The sequence below is a fragment of the Rattus norvegicus genome, chromosome 10 (genome assembly GCF_036323735.1).
Source record: "Rattus norvegicus strain BN/NHsdMcwi chromosome 10, GRCr8, whole genome shotgun sequence".
Classification (NCBI taxonomy): domain Eukaryota; kingdom Metazoa; phylum Chordata; class Mammalia; order Rodentia; family Muridae; genus Rattus; species Rattus norvegicus.
Genome location: NC_086028.1, coordinates 105,813,436 through 105,832,057, shown reverse-complemented (window position 1 = coordinate 105,832,057; position 18,622 = coordinate 105,813,436). Strand labels below are relative to the sequence as shown.

Here is an 18,622-nt window from a genome sequence, read left to right as displayed (position 1 = left end):
GGAGTCAGTTGGCAATATGCTGCCATTGGAAAGAGCCTTGGGAATTCCACACCGAGGAAAGAAGGCAGACAGGAAGCACGGCACGCTATAGGACTCTATTTTTAAGTAATGGCCAGAATAGGCAAATCCCCAGGGACTGAGCAGGGATCACAGCTGCTCGGGGCTGTGGGGGGGGGGGATGGGCCATGGGTGTTTCCTGGGGACAGTTTCCTTCTGGGGCGGGAGGACGGCTCTGCAGTGGGTAGTGGTGATGGTCACACAGTGGTCTGGGTGTATAAACACTACTGGCTCCCCCACCTGAAGGTTAATTTTATGTTCTGTGGAATTCACCCCACAGTGTGCACAGCGGGGAGGGATGATTTTATTTCCCCTTATATTGGTTTCCTTTAGTTTAGGCCTATATGCAATGCTGTGCCGATTTACAAGGTGCTGGGGGTGGAACCGGGGTCGTCATGCAGGCGAGGCAAGCGCCCAGCCAACTGAATCACTCCCCCCAGGTCCTCATTTTGTTTATTTGCTCTAGTTTACTTGAGACGCGATCTTACTGTGTAGCTCCGGGTAGCCTGAAACCCACTCTGTGGCTGGCCTGGGACTTGACAATCTTCCTGGCTCTCCTTAGTGCTGGCATTACAGGCGTCCAACAACATACCAAGCTGATGTTCTCAGGAAAACAAAGGCCAAAGAAACAGGTGTCTCCCAAGCAATGCTGTAGGCCAGCACCGGGCTGGCCAAGGGAGCCAGGGAGGGGATGGCAAAAAACAGGAGCCAGGCCATACTTCAAGGATCCTAGAACTAGCACAGCCCTCAGTTGGCAGTCCCTTGTGGGCCCTCTGCTTCTGTTGGTGCTGCTTCTGTCCCCCGCTTTGGCCTTGGCTCAGGAGAGCCGTGGGAACCATAGCTGTGGTGACACTGCACTGTTATTTCCCTGTCCCCCCAGTAGCAGCAGCAGGTGCAGCCAGCCTCCCTCACCCCACTGTCTCCAGCAGCCTGCCCTGGAGCAGGAAGGAAAACAAGTTCTTTTCTAGAACATTTTTATGAAAAGGACAGCCCCCAAACCCCAGCCTTAGGCAATGGTTTGCCTCTGTGGGAGAACGGGATAGTTCCTGATGAGCTCTGAGCTCTGGGCAAGAGCTTCACCTTCCTGGGGAGGCGTAGCAACTTTGGCAGGCTGTTCCTCCTCGGCCGTCTGGTGTCTCTGGCCAATGTCAGCACTTGGCCAAACCACCAGCTTGTTAAACACAGCTGTGGTAGGTGGGGCTCTTTTCAGGGCTGAGGGCTGTCTCTGAGTGTGTTGGGAAGAGAAAGGCCTCTGCCCCAATGTGAGCACAATGGTCACCCTAGCCTACCACTCATCCCCGCCCATGGATCTCAGGCCTGGCTTCACCTTGCTGTGTCCGTTTTGCAGTGCCTCAGTTTCTCTCTGTGTTCTCAAGAGGTTGAGATGGGGATGTGCCTGGAGGTGCTGTGCCCTTGGTAGGGTGTGGACCTTCCAGACGGGGGTGTCTTGTGATGTCCATTGTGGTGCCCACCACACAGGTTTGTCCGCTGGCTCTGGGGAGCCTGGCCACCTTGCAGAAATGCTTATGTCTTGTGGTTTAAATGTTTACAGAGTGCTTGGGGTTAGGGGGGAGCTCAGTGGCTAAGCACTTGCCTAGGATGCAAAAAGCCCTGGTTTTCAATTCTCAGCACCTTAGTCATACACACACACACACACACACACACACACACACAGTACTCATACACACTCACACACACATACACATATTCACCCACATACACGTACACACACAACTACTCATACATACATACCCATGCACACTCACACACACACACATACACATATTCACTCACATACATATACACACACAACTACTCATATACACATACCCATGCACACTCACACACACACACTACTCGTACACACTCACACACACATATTCACTCACATACATATACACACACAACTACTCATACACACATACCCATGCACACTCACACACACACTACTCGTACACACTCACACACATATATTCACTCACATACACATACACACACAACTACTCATACACACATACCCATGCACACTCACACACTCCTCATACACACTCACACACACATACACATATTCACTCACATACACACTCACACGCACACACACACTACTCATACACACACACACTACTCATACACACACACACACTCACACAATACACATATTCACTCACATACGCATACACACAGAAGTACTCACACACACATACCCATGCGCACAAACACACAGAAAGGAGAGAGAGATATCAGCCTAAGGCAGTCTGTAAATCCAGTGATTGCTGGCTTTGGTAGACAGTACACACAGAGCATATATAACCAAATACAGACTGGGACCTCCAGCCAAGGGACACCTGAATCCAGGAGAACAAGGAAAGACCCTGGCCAGAAGCTCTTGGAAAGTGTGGCCACCTGACATCTCAACGTCACACTTGGGAAAGTGAGTCCCTTGGCTCCAGGCGCCATTTGTGTCCTTTTGCTCTGGTTGCCCCAGGATTCTCTTCTCCCATGCTCTGATTTTGTGCCTTCTTTTTTCAACCATGCCCCCTCCCTGAGTGTCCGGGTGTTCCCAGTGGCCACAGAGGACCCTGTGGGAACTGCCCAGGTCAGAAAGAAGGCGGGGTGCAGGAAGGTTTGGAACCAATGCTAATAAAGAACACCTTTCTCTTTCACTGTGTTGGAGCTGTGAGGCCTGGGAGATCTGGACCAAGAGCACTGGCCTCCCCGGCTGAGTTTCTAGCACAAGCTATCTGCTGATGGCCAGAATGAGGGTGCAGGGAGGCTCTGGAGGCCCAGCTGCTTCTCTGTTCTTGCAGTCACTGGAAAATGGAATATTTTACCTGTTGTGTTTTTGTTTCTTTAACATAAAAAATGGACTCTTTTAGAATACTATGGGGCTGGAGAGATGGTTCAGTGGATAAGAGCACTGACTGCTCTTCCAGAGGTCCTGAGTTCAATTCCCAGCAACCACATGGTGCCTCACAACCATCTGAAATGAGATCTGATGCCCTCTTCTGGTGTGCTGAAGACAGCTACAGTGTGCTTATATATAATAAAAATAAATCTTTAAAAAAAATACTTCATTGAGACGTAATTACTCAATTAGTAGGTTCCTACCAGCTTTATTGAGATGTCGAAAAACTGTAAGTTTCGCTGACATTGTGCCGTGCCCAGTGGAGTGCCATTATCCTAGCATTTCCGAAGGCACCAGGATCAGATGTTCAAAGTCAAGCAGTGGTGGCACACACCTTTAATCCCAGCACTCCTGAGGCAGAGGCAGCTGATCTCTGTGAGTTCAAGTCCAGCCTAATCTACAAAGTGAGTTTGAGGCCATCCAGGAATACACAGAGAAGTCCTGTCTTGAAAACAAGATGGCTCAGTGGGTAAAGTCACTGGCTGCCCATCGTGATGACCCAAGTTTGACCAGTGAAGCCCACATGCTGAATGGAGAGAAGAGGCTCTCAAAATCTGTTCTCTGACCTGTACATGTATGCCAGGACATGGATACCCTGAGCATATGTGTCTGCACCCAATAAAGAAATGTAGTGGGCTGTAGAGATGGCTCTCCCAGAGGTCCTGAGTTCAATTCCCAGCAACCACATGGTGGCTCACAAACATCTGTAATGGGATCTGATGCCCTCTTCTGGTGTGTCTGAAGACAGCTATAGTGTACTCATATACATAAAATAAATACTTAAAAAAAAAGAAATGTAGTAAGTAGACTTTTTGGAAGTTGAGATTCAGTAGGGTTTTGTTGTGGCTTTCGGTTGGTCAGCGCTGTTTACTGTATTCTCTGGGTTTGTAGCTGTCACTTTTTTTTTTTTTTTTTTTGGGGACCGAACCCAGGGCCTTGCGCTTCCTAGGTAAGCGCTCTACCACTGAGCTAAATCCCCAGCCCCTGTCACTTTTTTTTAATCACCTCCACGAGAAGCCTGCAGTCACCCAGGACTTCCCCTCCCCAGGGATTCCGGCAATCCCCATCTGCGGCTGGTCTCTGTGGACTAGGCTGCTCTGGACGTTCCTATAAACAGAACTGCGGCCTCTGTGGCCTCTGCCTGGACTCTGCACTGAGCAGCCTGCTCTTGTGGCTCATCCCCATTCTGTGCTGCTCATGTCCACGTTTCGATTCGGGCTGCACTGTGTGACGTAAGCCTTGTAGATTCATGTACAGATGGACATAACTGTGAGATTTTGGCGCCCTGCCCCATTTTTCTCTGGTGCGGGTGCCTCATTAACCTTACTTTCTTCTAGGTCTGGCCCCTCAGCCTCTCACAGCTGAAGCTCCTCCTCCCCTCTTCTACCTTGTTCTCTGCACAGCCCAGACTTCCTCTCCTGGGCTTCCACTCTGCCTTTATCTCCTCCAACAGCACGCCCCCTGCCAGGCCATGCCCTGGAGGTCAGCGCTACCAGGGAAGGCCCCTATGACACCCCATGATGGAGCAGGCCTGCACAGTGTCCTTGACCATCATCAACTAATGCCTCTGTGACACTACTGTAGGCCCTAAGGCTTCTGGTCACAGTCATACAGGTGCATGGTCCTTGCCCAACCAAACACCCACTAGATATGGCCTTTGTGTATTCACTGAAGAGTCTCAGAGCCTTGTTTCAACCCTGGTCAGGGAACAGGGGAGAGCGGAACACTAAGGGTCCTCTTACCTAGAGGTGATTGCTGCCCCTGCCTGGCACAGGAAGAAGCTTTTATTTGAGCCAGGCCTCCCTTAACCACCCCTTCTATGGGGTTCCAAGAGGATCAGAAACTCAAAATCCTCTAATACCTAGCCAGCCATGAGCTCAAGACCAACCCAAAAGTCCACTTACCTTCCAGCTATTTTGGGTCACTCTGCCGACAACATGGGCAGACATGGCTGCCCCAAAACTTAACAAGGACCATGTCTGAAAAATCAGGGCAGCCTTAACACCTTGGACCCTGATGACCCTGACCACTCTATTCTAGTTGACGCTGACCCTCTCTACCTAGATACCTCTCCTCCCTTAGTCTTGAGGTCCTGCCAACAGGATCCCTCTGGCTAGCACAATCCCCTTGCTCTCCCAACTTCGGACCCTAACAGACTCTGTAACTAGACCAAGAATGAATGAATAGCGCTATAGCTGGTTGCCCAAGACCCCAGAACTGCAGGTGACAACCCCTCTTCATGCCTCGCCTACATGCCGCCAGGCCCGCAGCTGCATCGCAACGCTGCAAGATGGCGCTGCGGCGGGAGGAGGAGGGGCGCAGGGCACAGCGTCGGTGCCCCCGCCGCCGCCCGCTCCAAGCGCCCAGGCTGTTATGCGCTGATGGGGGCAGCCGTTTGTCGCATCGTGGCACAGCTGCAGGCGTTTAGTACAAAAACAGCGCCCCCAAACAATGTAAGAGCCTCCGGAGAAGCCACCCCCAAACCTTCGAGTAACCCTGTGCGTCCATGCACTCCTGGGTCCCCCAACCATTATCTCCTTCCACCCTCCGCTACTCAGCAGGACCCCAGCTCCGCACCTCCATGGCCACTCCGGTCTGTAACCTTCTCCGTGACCCTTGGCCTCCGTGACAACCACCACGACCTCAGTGACCTCCTGAGATGCCCAGAGTCTCAAGTCAGCTTCCAGTCTCAGTCGCTCCCCCATCTAGGGCCTGGCCTCCTACCTCGACCTCCATACTCTTCTCCATCACAGTAACCTGCCTGGGCACCCCTTTTTCACCCTCATCCATCCGGCTCCCTCCTCCAAAATCCCCACCCACTTAGGAGGACACTCCTTTGGAGCCCCCAAAGCCTTGGTGACCCCACTGCCTCCATCTCAACACTCCGTGTCTCACAGCCTCAGTGTCTCTCCTCCCTGTGGGGTCCAGTCTCCATCCCTGCTACCCCTTCCCTAGGCCTACACCCTTAGTATGCCAAGACCTCCGTGTCCCTTCTATGCTGTGTCCCCAGCTTACATCCCTTAGTGTCCCACAGCCGGTACCCCTCCTTCTGCCTCGGCCCCTATCCTTTCCCCAGTCCCCGTATCTTCAGCCCCCTCCGTATCATCTGTGAATTCCTACACCCCCTCTGTGCCCTCAGCCTTCATCCTGCCCACCCCCCCCCGTAGTCCTGGCTCCTGCGCCCCTTCACCATCTCTGAGTGTCCCACGATCTCCTTGCCTCTGTCCCCTCTCCCTGTACCCAGCCTCCGCGCTGCCCAGACTCCGCGCCCCTCAGCCTTCATCCTCCTCATTCCATAGCCCTCGTACCTCCATGACCCCTCTCCGTCCCTCATTGTCCCACGAACTGAGTGCCCCTCCCTTTGCTTTGTCCCAGAAAGTACCCCCAGTCCCTGTGCCCCCTCCTCCATCCCCCTCCCGCTTCGCCCCCCCCATCCACCTCGCGCGCGCTCCCGCGTGTTTTCGGACTGCACCAGCCAGAGCCCCGCGGCGCCGCGGCGGCGGGCGGAGGCGCCTAGTCTGTCGCCGCCCCTACTGGTGCCCGCGCTGCGGCGGTGGCTGGGGGCGCTAGGAGCCGGGGGCCGTGCACTCCGCACCTGCGGAGGCCGCTGGGCGATGATGCCGGAACGCCGGCCCAGGCCGCCGGCGTTCTGAGCTTAAGCGCAGCGCCCGCCCCGGGGATGCCCATCGCGCTGCTGGCCCTGGCCATGTCGTCGTCCTTCTTCAACCCCAGCTTTGCCTTCAGCTCCCACTTCGACCCGGGTGAGTCCGCGCGGCGCCCTCGGAGGCGGCCTTGCGGCTGCGACTGCCCCCCCACCTGTCTCCCCACCGCCGCCGACATGATGCTGCTGGAGCCACGGTTTCCCATTTTGCCTGGAAATTAACCCTTTCTCCACCCTGAGTCCCCGCAGAAGAACAGGGACCGGCGAGGACCCACTACAGGTCTCCGGAGGTGGGCAGGCCTTGGGGCCAGACCCTGCACAGCCGGCCCCTTCAGCTCTGGCTGGCAGCATCAGCCCCTGTCTCTTTGGATGCCTCCCTGGCACAGGTAACTGGGACAAGAGGGCCTGCGTTGGCCCCAGGTGTCCCGGAGAGAGGTTGCCAGGACTCAGGGCCTTGGGGAGGTGAGGGGTGTTCTGTAAGGCAGGGCAGGGGCCCAGGCCTGTTGTGGGAATTTGCTGATCCATGTTTTGGTGTGGAAGGCCCCTTCCTAAACCTGGTGCTGTTTTCTGCAAAGCCCTGTCCAGTCAGAGTGTCCCTCTCCCTGGCAGCTTGTGGTGGGTGTGGGGACCGATGACGACCCTAGCATGAGCCCACCTGAGATCCCACTCTAGAGAGTTGATGCTGACCAACTGCACTGGACCTGGGGTTGGGCACCTTGCTCCACCTGGCTAGTAGACGCTGGTAATGTGTTTACCATGACTGCCTGGCCAGGGTGGGCAGCTGTGGTGGGCAGAGGGGGCCAGGGCGGCCGTTTCTAATCCTGATTCTGTTTGCTTGGCCTGGGAGGGAGGGAAATGAACCTGTGACCAGGAGGAGCCTGGAGTCCCACCCACATATCCCTGGAGCTTCAGCTTGGGCTGCACAGCCCAAACAAAGCCCAGCTCACATACGATGACTCTCCTGGGTCTCCCTCCTGGAGTGGGGCCAGAATGTTCAGTGATGCACAGAATCCCCCTGGGCGGCTAGATCTGAAGGCATTTGCTCCCAGGGAGGGGAGCTGGTGGAACTGTCTACCTGGCATAGGGCTGTAAGTGTCCTTTGCTCAGAAATGACTTCCTAAGTGGTCAAGGGACTTGGAGGTCACCATTTCACCATAAAACCAAAGGTGCAGAATGTAGCAGCTGTGTCAGTGACCCCCTAAACCCAGGGCAGGAGTGGAAGTGGCATTAAGAAATAGTCCAAGGCCCAGACTTCCTTTAGGGACAGACATCCAAGGGCAGCATCATGGTCTCAGATGTCCCCATGGCAAGCCTCACCCAGCCCTTGGTTCTTCCAGTAGGCAGCTACTCTGGACTACAGACAGGTGGCCTTGGAACTTTTGGGGTAGGGGTGGGGCCTAGGGTGACCACAGTAGGGAGGAATCTATGCACCCTCCCCCCTGCCTCTGCTGGGCCCAGACCTGCTCTGGTGGCCTATCACCCCTCACTCCTCCAGGGTATCCAGGACAGAAGCACCCTTCCCCCACATCAGAGAAACAGCAGGGCCCTGCAGCTCTTGCTCCCCCCCACCCCCCCCCCCGCAGTCGATCAGTGTATTTTTTTTTCTTTTTTTTTTTTTCCGGAGCTGGGGACCGAACCCAGGGCCTTGTGCATGCTAGGCAAGCGCTCTACCGCTGAGCTAAATCCCCGACCCCATCGATCAGTGTATTTACAGTGTGCTGGTTTAATGATCTAAGGGGGGAAAGTGTCGTAGGCAAGAGGACTTCTCTTGAGAGCTGTACGCCTGTGGACATTGTGTCCCTACTATCCTGACAGTCCACTCTGGTGAGCTATTTTTTTGGGGTGAGGAGGTGTGGACACAACTGGTGCCTGAGGCTTCTGCACCCACGGAGGCGGAGTGGTTTTTTTTTTTTGCTCTCATAGTATGGAGAGTTGGTCTGTGTGAGCTTCAGCATGTTGGATCCACCAGAACTCAATGGAATGTCTCATGTTCACAATGGTTGACGAGCGTGTCTATGGGCTCCCCAGTGCTCCCCTGACAGTCCCCAGAGCAAGCCCTTGTGGCTATGCCCAATCTTCAAGAATTACAGGGTTGATGCATGAATTTGAAGTCAATTTAAGCTGCACCTTCCGTGCCACAACCACACTTAGTCGTGGAGTGTCATGTGCCGGCCAGACAGGCACCCAGAAAGGCCCCCTGTAAAATCTGACTCTTTGCTCCCCAGCATCCAGGATGGAGATGATCATGGAGGATTTCTTGGCCGACTTGGCCCAGCGGCCTCTTTGCTGTGCGGTCTTGGGCCACTCTTTCAGCCTCTTTGCGGTCACTCTGCAGGTGGACAAGAAATGAAGGTGATAGGGGTCTCCATGGAGCGCCAGGGCGGCTGGATAGAGAAGGAGCTGGTGACTATGTACTCATCTCGCACTGATGCAGGGGGATGATCTTACTTCTCACTCTCCACATCAGTGTGCTGAGATGGGCAGGCCTCAGTCAGGGTCCTCTGGTTGCCGGGGCCTGGTACTGTCCCTGGTGCCAGCAGTGGCGGTAAAGGGGACTCCAAGAAGGTGCTTTATTGGGGCTTCCCTTGAAGGAAACTGCTCTCCCAGCATGCCTTGGGGCTGCTCTGCATGCTGGGGCTCTGGGAGATGTCCCCGCCCCCCATTTGCTCACCTCCTGATGTCTGGCCCTCTTTGAGCCTTAGTTTCCTTACTGTAAAGTAGCCATGTGGTGGTGTGCAACACTGAGTCTGGGTGAACACCAGGCAAGTCTGGTCAAGATGGCCTCTGTTAAGGTCTAGCCTGAGGCCAATGGGCTATGGAGCTGGCGGACACACTGGCAGTTTGCAGGAGCTCTGAGAAGGCGTGGCAGTCCCACTTACCCCACCCTGTGCCCCAGTGTCTCCAGCCTTTCAGCTTACATCCTGGTCCTTGCTCAAGTCCTCACCCCGTGTTGGGCTCCTAAGGAAGAGCCCCTCTGCGCCTTTCTGGGATGGTTGCTCCCTTGGTGTCTACATGTGGCAGGGTACAGAGCTGGCATTGCTGGGATTGTGGTGACTGTGACAGAAGAGGCTTGGTCTGAGTGACACATGGATGGGTGTGTTTGGAGCTTGGGCCAAAGTGGGCCCTGGAAATGAGCCAGGGAGTCCCCAGGAGTCCTAGTCACTGGCTTGAAGATATATTTGAACTATGAAAAGCTGTGTCCACTGAGTGACAAGACACCCTGATCCTCCCTGGACCTGGTTGAAGGAACCAGCTCACCAGCTGTTCATAGCAGCAGGACCTAGAGTCCGGGTGCTGCCTCTGGTTTGTCACCCTGCCCTATGGATGGGCCCAGTGACAGGAAGCTCAGAGCCTGGATTTAAGGCCAACCTTACCTCAGTATGACCTCATTTTGATGAATCACCAAAGCCTCTAGGTCACAGGTGACCAGGCTGACAGGTGACTTGGCAAGGGCCTGGCTGGCAGCGGCTATATACAGGCTGCTTTGCTGACAGCTAGCCCAGGGAAAGCACCAGAGGACCAGAGAAACTGCAGAACCCTGGGGCAGGGGCTAGGGGACAGGAAGGCTTCTGTTGCCCTCCCCAGCACCACAGCCATAAACCCACAGGTATGCAGGCCTCTGTGCATTCATGGTACATGCAGAAATGGACATTAAAAAAAAAAAACCCCTGCAAAACACACACCTCCCAAATGGTGAATGAGGAGGGTCTATTCAGGCTGGCACGTCTGTGTCCAAGTGCACCGGCATACACACCTTGCGGGCACATACAACGTAAGGCACCTCTGTGGAGATTCTGTATGAGCATCCTTCTCCAGGAAACCTACTCTCCAGGACACAGGGTTCTCTGCTGAGCTCCACTGGTACATCTCAGGGATGGGACATCTGCGCGTTTGTGCTCCCTTGAGAGGTATCACCGTCTCCATGTCCACCCACTATCTCAGGGTGGGGTCTTGTTTAGAAAGAGGGTCTACAGAGACAATTTGTAAAGGTGAGATCATACTGAGGCAGGGTGAGCCCTGATAAGAAGACACAGAAATGGGAGGAGACGGGGTGGGCTGCTGGGGAGAGGAAGTGGAGACTGGAGTGGAGGAACCACCAGCAGAGGCTTGCCTTAGACCCCACTCCAGAAGAGCTAACAAGGCCTCTCTGAGACCTCATTGAGCCTGCTTGCTGCTTGGCCAGGAAGGAACTATTCTCACCGAAGCCCCTCAGGCCTAGGGACCGAGGCAGGAGCTGCAGATCGCTGTGTGTCTGTCTGTGTGCACATGGTAGGTCCTGACCAGTAATGTCCTTGCTGTCTCTGGCACCTGTCCTGCACTCTTGGAGCACTTCCTGAGGGTAGGCTGTGCCCCTTCCTCTGCCAGGCCCTCCTCCTGGGACTATGACCACCTGCTTTTCTTCCATGGCTCTTGGGATGGGGACTAGAGTCAACCGGAGGAAGCCTGATACAGACCATGATCACGGCACCCTCTCTTACTGTCTTGCTCCTAGGTAGGGTGAAGAGAGTAGACTGAGAGCCATGTCTATGGTGGAGAGACCCCTGTCTTAGCCCTGACCCTTGACATGTGATAATCTGGGTCATAGCGCCTGTTGGGGCTTTGATTTCAGGTCCCCGTTGGCTGGGCCCTGTCTGCCTGTCACAGAGGAACCAGTAGCAGCATTGGGACCAGTGTCTGTGGCCTTCCCCACCCCCAGCTCAGGAAGCTGGCGGAGGAAATGAGAGGCAGCGGCTGAAGCCAGAGCCAGTTCCCAGGCTGACAGTCTGGGTGGATGGTTGCCTGAGGACTGTCACAGGGGAGGCAGAGTCACGTGGCATCCCCTGTCTACTTCCGTCAGGGCCAGGGCCAAGGCTAGGGTCAGGGGGCTGGGACATGAGGGTTGGGAGAACTCCAGAAGGCTACCCTGGGTGGAGCGAAGCTGGATCCTCATAGGAGCAGCGCCCAGAGACGGTATGTGGGTATTCTGGGAGGACACTGCCCACTCTGTCCCTGCCAGCCCAGGGTGGGGGAGGACACACTATTTATTAGAACTCTAATCCAATATGGACCCTACCTGAAGCCGTGGCAGTTCCTAGAGTGGGGAGGGCCTCTGTAGTAGGCAGCCAGGGTCACCTGTCCCAGGGAGGTGAGGGGAAGCAGGTGCCTCTCACAATGGTGATGGCCATACCTTCCCTTTCTCTATATCACCACCCCAAGATTTGCATGAGGTACCACCTTCTTACTAAGGGACAGAATCCAGCACTAGTTACACACTACAGTCTCTGAAGTCCCTTCTGTCGCTGACTGACTGACTGACTTGGGCACACAGCCCTGGGTTCCTGGTAGGGACCACCCACCTGCCATGTGGGTCTGATGGGATGGGGAACCAGTATCCCCGACTGGGCACTGAAGGCCGCCCTGTGCTCTGAGACTGAGCTCTGAGGCCCGCTAGGCGTCTGAACATTGTGTTGCAAGGCTGAATAGGGTCCTTAGGGCCCTGGCTTCCCGTTGTACCCCATTTCCTAAGATTCTCCCCTACTCTCTGTGCTGCTTAGGAGGGACCTAGGGATGGTGGGTACCAGTCAGGGACTCATTACTGAACTGAGTGGCTGGCCCCCTCCCTTAACCCCACGCCAGCTGCCTCTGCAGCTTCTGCCTTACTCTGAGTGGCCGCAAGGTCACCTGGGTAGGCTGACCTAGGTCAGAGGGGTATAGTCAACTCTCGGATTTGTTTTCTGGACGCATGGAGCTGTCTGTGGGACACGTGTGTGGGATTTCCTTGAGTCCCCAACTATTTTAAATGGTGCACATGTGCTTAGGTGCTCCTGAGGCTCTGTGGTTTCACGTCAGTTGGACACACGTATGCGACCATACTCCAGGTCCTGGTAGCCCCCTTCTCCCACACAGCCACCTATAGCTGCCTCAGGCCTTTGCAGGCCACGGTGTGTGGAACAGAACATCAGAGGCGTCCTCTCTTGGGATAGGCACTGGGTTCTGTTGGCTGTCTGTCCTGGTGTTTTGTAAAGGCACCGCCCACTTCTCTCCTTTTCTCCCTCTTCCCTCCCTCCCTCCCTCCTTCCCTCCCTCCCTCCTTCCCTCCCTTACTAGCAGGCTCTGCCTTCAACTACTAGCTCCTCCCTTCCCTTTACTTGGATGTAATTTGCATATTATACCTTCATCCCTGAGAGCATAGAATTCGTGGTTTTTAGTATTTTTAGAGTTGTGAGGTCTTCACTATAGTCTATTTTTGGAACATTTTGTCTCATTAATAATCACCCACACCAATTAGCCATGACTCCTGTCATCACCCCGCCGTCCCTGTCCCTTGATCATTCCTGTCATAACAACCTAGTCTCATGTCATGTCTCCTTGGTCAGGCTCTGGTGAGCACATACCACAGGGGCTATCCCAGACACTGTTGTAAGAAGGTGTCCTAAGACACCTTGACCTAAGAAGGTGTCGTCTCAGGAGCATGGTGGCTGGCATATCTGTCCTTGGGCACTGAGGCCTTGAGGGCCTCTGTGAAGGCGCCTGGCTGAGTGGATTCTGCAAAACCCCTTTTCTTGGTTGCTTTGGGGACACATCGGTCTGTCCTCCTCGGCTGTGTGTGTGAGAACGCCGTTGGCCTGTCTGCTTCCTTACATTCTTGTTCTGTGTATGACCACAATGCAGTGCAAGGCAGAGAGGGAGTGTTTGCCCCTGGCACTGGCACACTTACCCTCTTTTCTTCAGTGAGGCACGTTGGCCACTTCCTGGGCACCACTGGGCCCAGGCAGCATTGTGTATCCAGCGGCTGCCTGGAATCCTTTTGGCATTCACTAGTCACAGTCATGACTGAGAGGTACTTCCTGACTGACTGATGAGAGTGGATGGCAGGAAGGGACACTCCATTATTACCCTCAGGCCTCCTCCTGCCCACACAGAGCTGCCTCATTCTCTATCCAGAGGACACCAAGACTGGGACTACGGCAGCTGCCCAGGAGCCGGAACTGCTGTTTTATCTTCCCTTACAGGTCCTGTCTAAACATAGGCAAAGCCAGTGCGCTTCTCAATCTAGTTGAGGATCTGTGGGTTTGCCTAACCACGGCTTAGCCTGGGCATCTCATGTGTGAGAGCTGGAGGTTCCAAGAGGATCCAAACAATCCGGCCAAGGGGTGTGTCGGGAGGCCGCAGCATGTCCCTTTAAAAGGAACAGACGATGTGCCTGGAGCAGCTTGGGAATAGAGCTTCCAGGACAAGCTATGACCTTGCCATTCCCATCAAGTCACTAAGCTGGCTGGGTGTGGGGGTTCTCAGAGGGGAGCCACAGGGACATGCTGAATAACCACTCCATCCTTGGACCAGCCTGGAGGCGCTGGGGTACTAGAGAAAGGGATGAGGGGCTTGGAGGTCAGACTTGGCTACCGTTTTGACACATGTCAGTGGAGGTGAGGCCAATTGTGAGTGTCATGCTGTGGAAATTCCTTCTGTTCCCAATCCCCTTGGTGGATTTGATTCCAAGGTGCCCTCTGGAGGATCCAGGAAGGCAAGGTTTGGGATCCTGCAGAAGAATGCTAGGAGGCCATGTGGGGGTCCCATGTAGAGGGGGTGGTGCTGACCCCTAGTGTGTGCCTTAGGTTGAGAATACAAATGTGAACACTTAAGGGGATCTCCATGTGAGATGTGTGCATGCTCACATGAGCGTGTTGCCTATCGTGTGTGTGTGTGTGTGAGAGAGAGAGAGAGAGAGAAAGAGAGAGAAAAAGAGAGAGAGAGAGAGAGAGAGAGAGAGAGACAGACAGACAGACAGAGCGCAGAGGTTACACTGTGTGGGCCACAGCTATTGTGTGTCTGTGTATGTATGAGTGAGTGTAATGTGTGTCCATGTATTTGAGCACATTACTCAGGGATGAGCGCATAAGCAGCTGTTGGGCACACGTGTTTATGTGTATATGTGCACATGTATGTGTGCATCTGAGTGCAAGTGTAAAGATGTGACCCCCTAGAACCCCTTGGGACCCCCTCCTAAGGACCCTCCCTCTCTCCTTGCTCTACTCCCCCCCCCCAAGCCTCTGGGTGAAGAAGCTCGTTTTATTTCCACCTTTCCCTGGATGACAGAAGGGCGCTGACACCTGTCTCACCAATGACCTGCCCTCCTGGAGCTGATCCAGGGTCTGCAAATAAGGAACCAGGTCAGGCCTTCTTGTAGTCTTTTTCTCGTATCCACCTGCCAACCAGCTGTCCTTATAACCTCGCCAAACTGGACCTGCTTCTTCAGCCACTCCACACCAGGCAGGGCCGTGGGAGGCAGGGATGGGGACCCCAGAGGGCAACAGGTCTGTCTGCAACACAGTTCTCAAGGCAGGTGGGTGGACCGCCTGAGCATCCTCCTGGTCATTTGTAACTCATTTAGTTGCAGCTACTTTGTATCCATCGGGCACAGTGTTCTCTTGTCTGAGGGAAGCGGTCCCATAACTCGAGCTCCCCACCTGACATCCTCAACAATGCCTAGAATTCCATGTGGCAGCCTGTACCTGCTGTGCTTGCTGGGGCTGAGGAGGCTGGAGAGGCTGGGAAGGCACTGGGTGGACAGTGTGGTCTTTTTTTTTTTTTTAAGAATTTTTATATATTTTATATTTGAGTACACTGTAGCTATTTTCAGACACACCAGGAGAGGGCATTGGATCGCATTACAGATGGTTGTGAGCCACCATGTGGTTGCTCGGGACCTCTGAAAGAGCAGTCGGTGCTCTTAAACACTGAGCCATCTCTCTAGACTCCAGTGTTAAGTCTTTGGTCTTTGAGGGCACAGTCTTTTCTCACAGTGCCCTCTCACAATGCCATTTTACCTCCTGGGGGACTGATACACCTTGCTACACTTGCCTTAGTTTCTCCCCACTAGTGGTCAGGTCAGGGGGAGAGCCTAGGAACAGTCCACGAGGCTGCGAAAACCTCTGTGTGCACCTTTGCTCTGGGCCTGGGGTGCCCTGTGGACCTGAATCCTGCGAAACCAAGAGGATGGAGAGCCTAACAGCTACCTCTTAAGACAGCACAGTGGTGCCAGAAGCCTAGGTTCAGGCTGCAAACTGGCTTCTGTGTCCCCACCTGAGGAGGAACTATGTCTCTCCTGGGGGCGAGACTTACATCCTCCTCCCTTCCCTGTCTAGGACCCCTGAGCTCCATTATAGCTCCAGCAGGAGCCAGGAAGGGGCTTCTGGGATACTGTGCCCTGACCTTGACTCTGGGCTCCTGGGCTGCCTGCTGCCCAGGCTTCTCGGCTCCCTCTGTGCCTGTTTCGTCTGGGCATCTTCCTTTCTGTTTGGGGTTCCCTTTGCATCACCTGTGTCAGGGGTCCTCAGGTGCATGGAGCCTGTGTTCCACGTCCAGGACAGAGTCTATCTGCTTTGGCAACATCAGATCTGCTCTGTCCTTGGAACCCACAGTGGTACTGACACAGCCCCTAAGACCCCAGGTCAGGGGTGACTGTCACACCTCCAGGAGGGGGACCCCAGAGCCACATCTGTATAAGTGTGGCCTTCATTCCAGGACTGCTTATGTGGCTTCTGTGTGTGGTCAATGAAGACAATACTTGGGGGAGAGGGCATCCTGGAACAGGGCAGGAAGGAGGTCTGGGAAGGAGCATAGATCCATTGGGGACATAGGGGTAAGGTGGAGCTTGCTGTAAGAGCCCCTATCCTAGGTGGACACCCAAGTATTAAACTGCTGTCTGCAAAGAACACCTACACCAGGGAGGGCTAGGAAGCGACTCACTGCCTCTGAGCGAGCCGATCACTCAGGTAGCATGCCACTGCTTCTGCCTGGTTCTAGAACATCCTTCCCATCCCCGGAGAATCCTGCTGCCACTCTGGCCCCTGGTTACTGTAAACCCATGCGTGCCTGTGGCTTTGCTGGCCTTCACATTGTGGAATCTCATGGTGTTGAGCTAGCATCACACCGAGTGGAGCATCTGGAGGCGCTGGACGGCGTTTCATCTCTCAACTCCTCAGTCATCTTTGGCTGTCTTCACAGGCCAGGTGGCTCACTCCTGCTCTTCATGCAGCCTGACTGCATCTTCTGCAGGACATGGGAGACGCAGGGCCATGAGGCTTGCGGGGATGAGGTCTCACCCTTCCTTCACCCGCCTTCTAGCCTTTGTTCCTGGGAGTTTTCACGGGCGTTTGGATGCGGGTGTGCATGAGTGTACATGACTTGTGCTTGAGCGAGCATGAGCTTGCACGCCAGTGTACAAATAGCATCAGTGTGTGCTTGAGCAAGTGCTCGTGCATGGGTGATTTGTGTGCACAGACTAGTGAACGCGTAAGTGCACGCAGGTGGAGCGTGGACATGTTTAAGGGTAGCTGTGTGTGCCGAGTACATGTATGTGTGCCCTTGTGAGTAGGCATAATTGTGAGGGGGTATCCGAGTGTGCACAGGTGTGCCCCAGTGTGGGCTAGTGAGCGTGAATGAATGTGAATGTGCTGTATTCTCAGCGTGAGCCTGCCTGGATCTGTGGGCTCACAAGTGTGTGTATGAGAACATGCGTTCCTGTGTTTGCTCACACCCTGGCTTGCACAGTCACTCTCTCCCCCACTGTGCCCTACTCTGCCCTCTAGGACACTGCCAACGTCCTGGAGAACCCACATAACCCATGCAGGCTTCATATCTTGTGGTCTTAGTGGTGTCACTTGCTGGCCGAAGTCCCTGGGGTAGGTTCTCCAAGTTCTGAGTCCAGGGAAAGTCCTGAGCAGGGCCGGAGTCCATGCAGTCCAAAGTGGAGCATGGAGGCCAGCTTTCCTTCAGGCTAAGGGCTCTAGGCCAATGGCAGAGGTCAGTCGGACCAGCTGAGGCCCCAGCGCCTGGGGTATTGACTGTGGTAAGAGTGGAGTGTGCAGAGTGCTGCCCGGAGACCCTAAGGCGGGGGTTGAATGTTATTCTTGGACTGGCAGGGTTAGGTCTGTGGGGTTGGAATAACTTACACATCCCCTGATTCTAAGTGGAGTGCACTCAGCTGCCAACATGAAACCTGAGGAATGAAGTCGCCTGCCACTGTCTACCTCTGGGAGGCTTCCTTACTTTCTGTTTAGTACTTTCTGGACCTGTGGTTGGTAGTTACACAGCCCTGTGTCCTGCCCCGAGCTTCAGGTTGTGAGGTGCAGTTGATTCGGATGAAGATGCGTGTTTACAGAGTAGAGCTGGATGAGTTTTGGCTTCCTCCCCATCTTTCTTTTCTTCCCTCTTCCCTCCACTCCTCCACTCCCCCTCCCCCTCTTCTCCACTCCCCCTCCTCCACCACCCCTCCTCCCCCTTCTCCTCCCCACTCCTCCTCTTCTTCCTCCTCTCTGTCCTCTGTCATTTCCTTCTCATCTTTCCCTTTCTCTTTTTCTCTCCCTCCTCCTCTCCCTCCTCTCCCTCCTCCTTCCCCTCCTCTTCCTTCCCCTCTTTTCCTCCTCCTCCTCTGTCTCCCCTTCTCCCACTTGTGCTGGGGTTGAGCCAGGACCTCCCCTGTGCTAGGTAAGCTCTCTACCACTGACCTGCACCACCATTCCCGGTTTGTTTTAGGCAGAGCCTTGCTATGCAGCGGGCTCGCCTTAAAAACCTTTGTCCCCCTGCCTCAGCTTCCCAAGTGCCAGGACCACAGATGCGCACTGCACCATCACACCCCACTTTTACATCTTCTGCAGTAGCCACTTCAGTTGTTTTACTGTGATCATGTTTAAATGCTCATCTGTGCGTGCACCCAGAGACTAGCACGGAGCGCCTGCCACAGTGGCTCTCACCTTAGCTTGGAGACAAGGGCCCCCTGAACCCGGTGTTCATCAGTTTGACTAGGCTGACCTCAGGGAGCTCCTGCCTCTGCCATCCCAGTGGAGGGATTGTAGGTGTACTTTTATTAAAAGGAAAAAAAAAATCAAACATACTTAAAGAAAATCAGATCCAATTTTTGCTTCTGTGGCGTCTTCCTTGAGGAAGCTAGGCTGGGGCGTGGCTCAGTGTGATAGCACTTGGTGAGTGTAATGTGAGGCCCTGGGTTCATCCTCAGT

The 18,622-nt window shown here is 54.5% G+C and overlaps 1 protein-coding gene across 9 annotated transcripts in view; it reads left to right on the top strand.

Moving 5' to 3' along the window:
• The first annotated feature begins 6,423 nt into the window (after nucleotides 1-6,423).
• Aatk (apoptosis-associated tyrosine kinase) overlaps nucleotides 6,424-18,622 on the top strand; it is a 36,464-nt gene continuing 24,265 nt past the window's right edge. For 2 of the 9 annotated variants that reach the window (XM_063269893.1, XM_063269890.1), the window contains exon 1: nucleotides 6,427-7,009. Coding sequence is in view for 3 of the 9 variants with exons in the window: in XM_039086888.2 (XP_038942816.1) it covers nucleotides 6,642-6,723 (82 nt within the window). In the remaining 6 variants the exon portion in view is untranslated. Of the gene's footprint in view, nucleotides 7,010-9,027; nucleotides 10,893-10,914; nucleotides 11,574-18,622 lie in introns of those variants that run through there. The other 7 variants (NR_172137.1, NM_001394586.1, XM_063269894.1 and 4 more) reach the window with 5 other exon arrangements.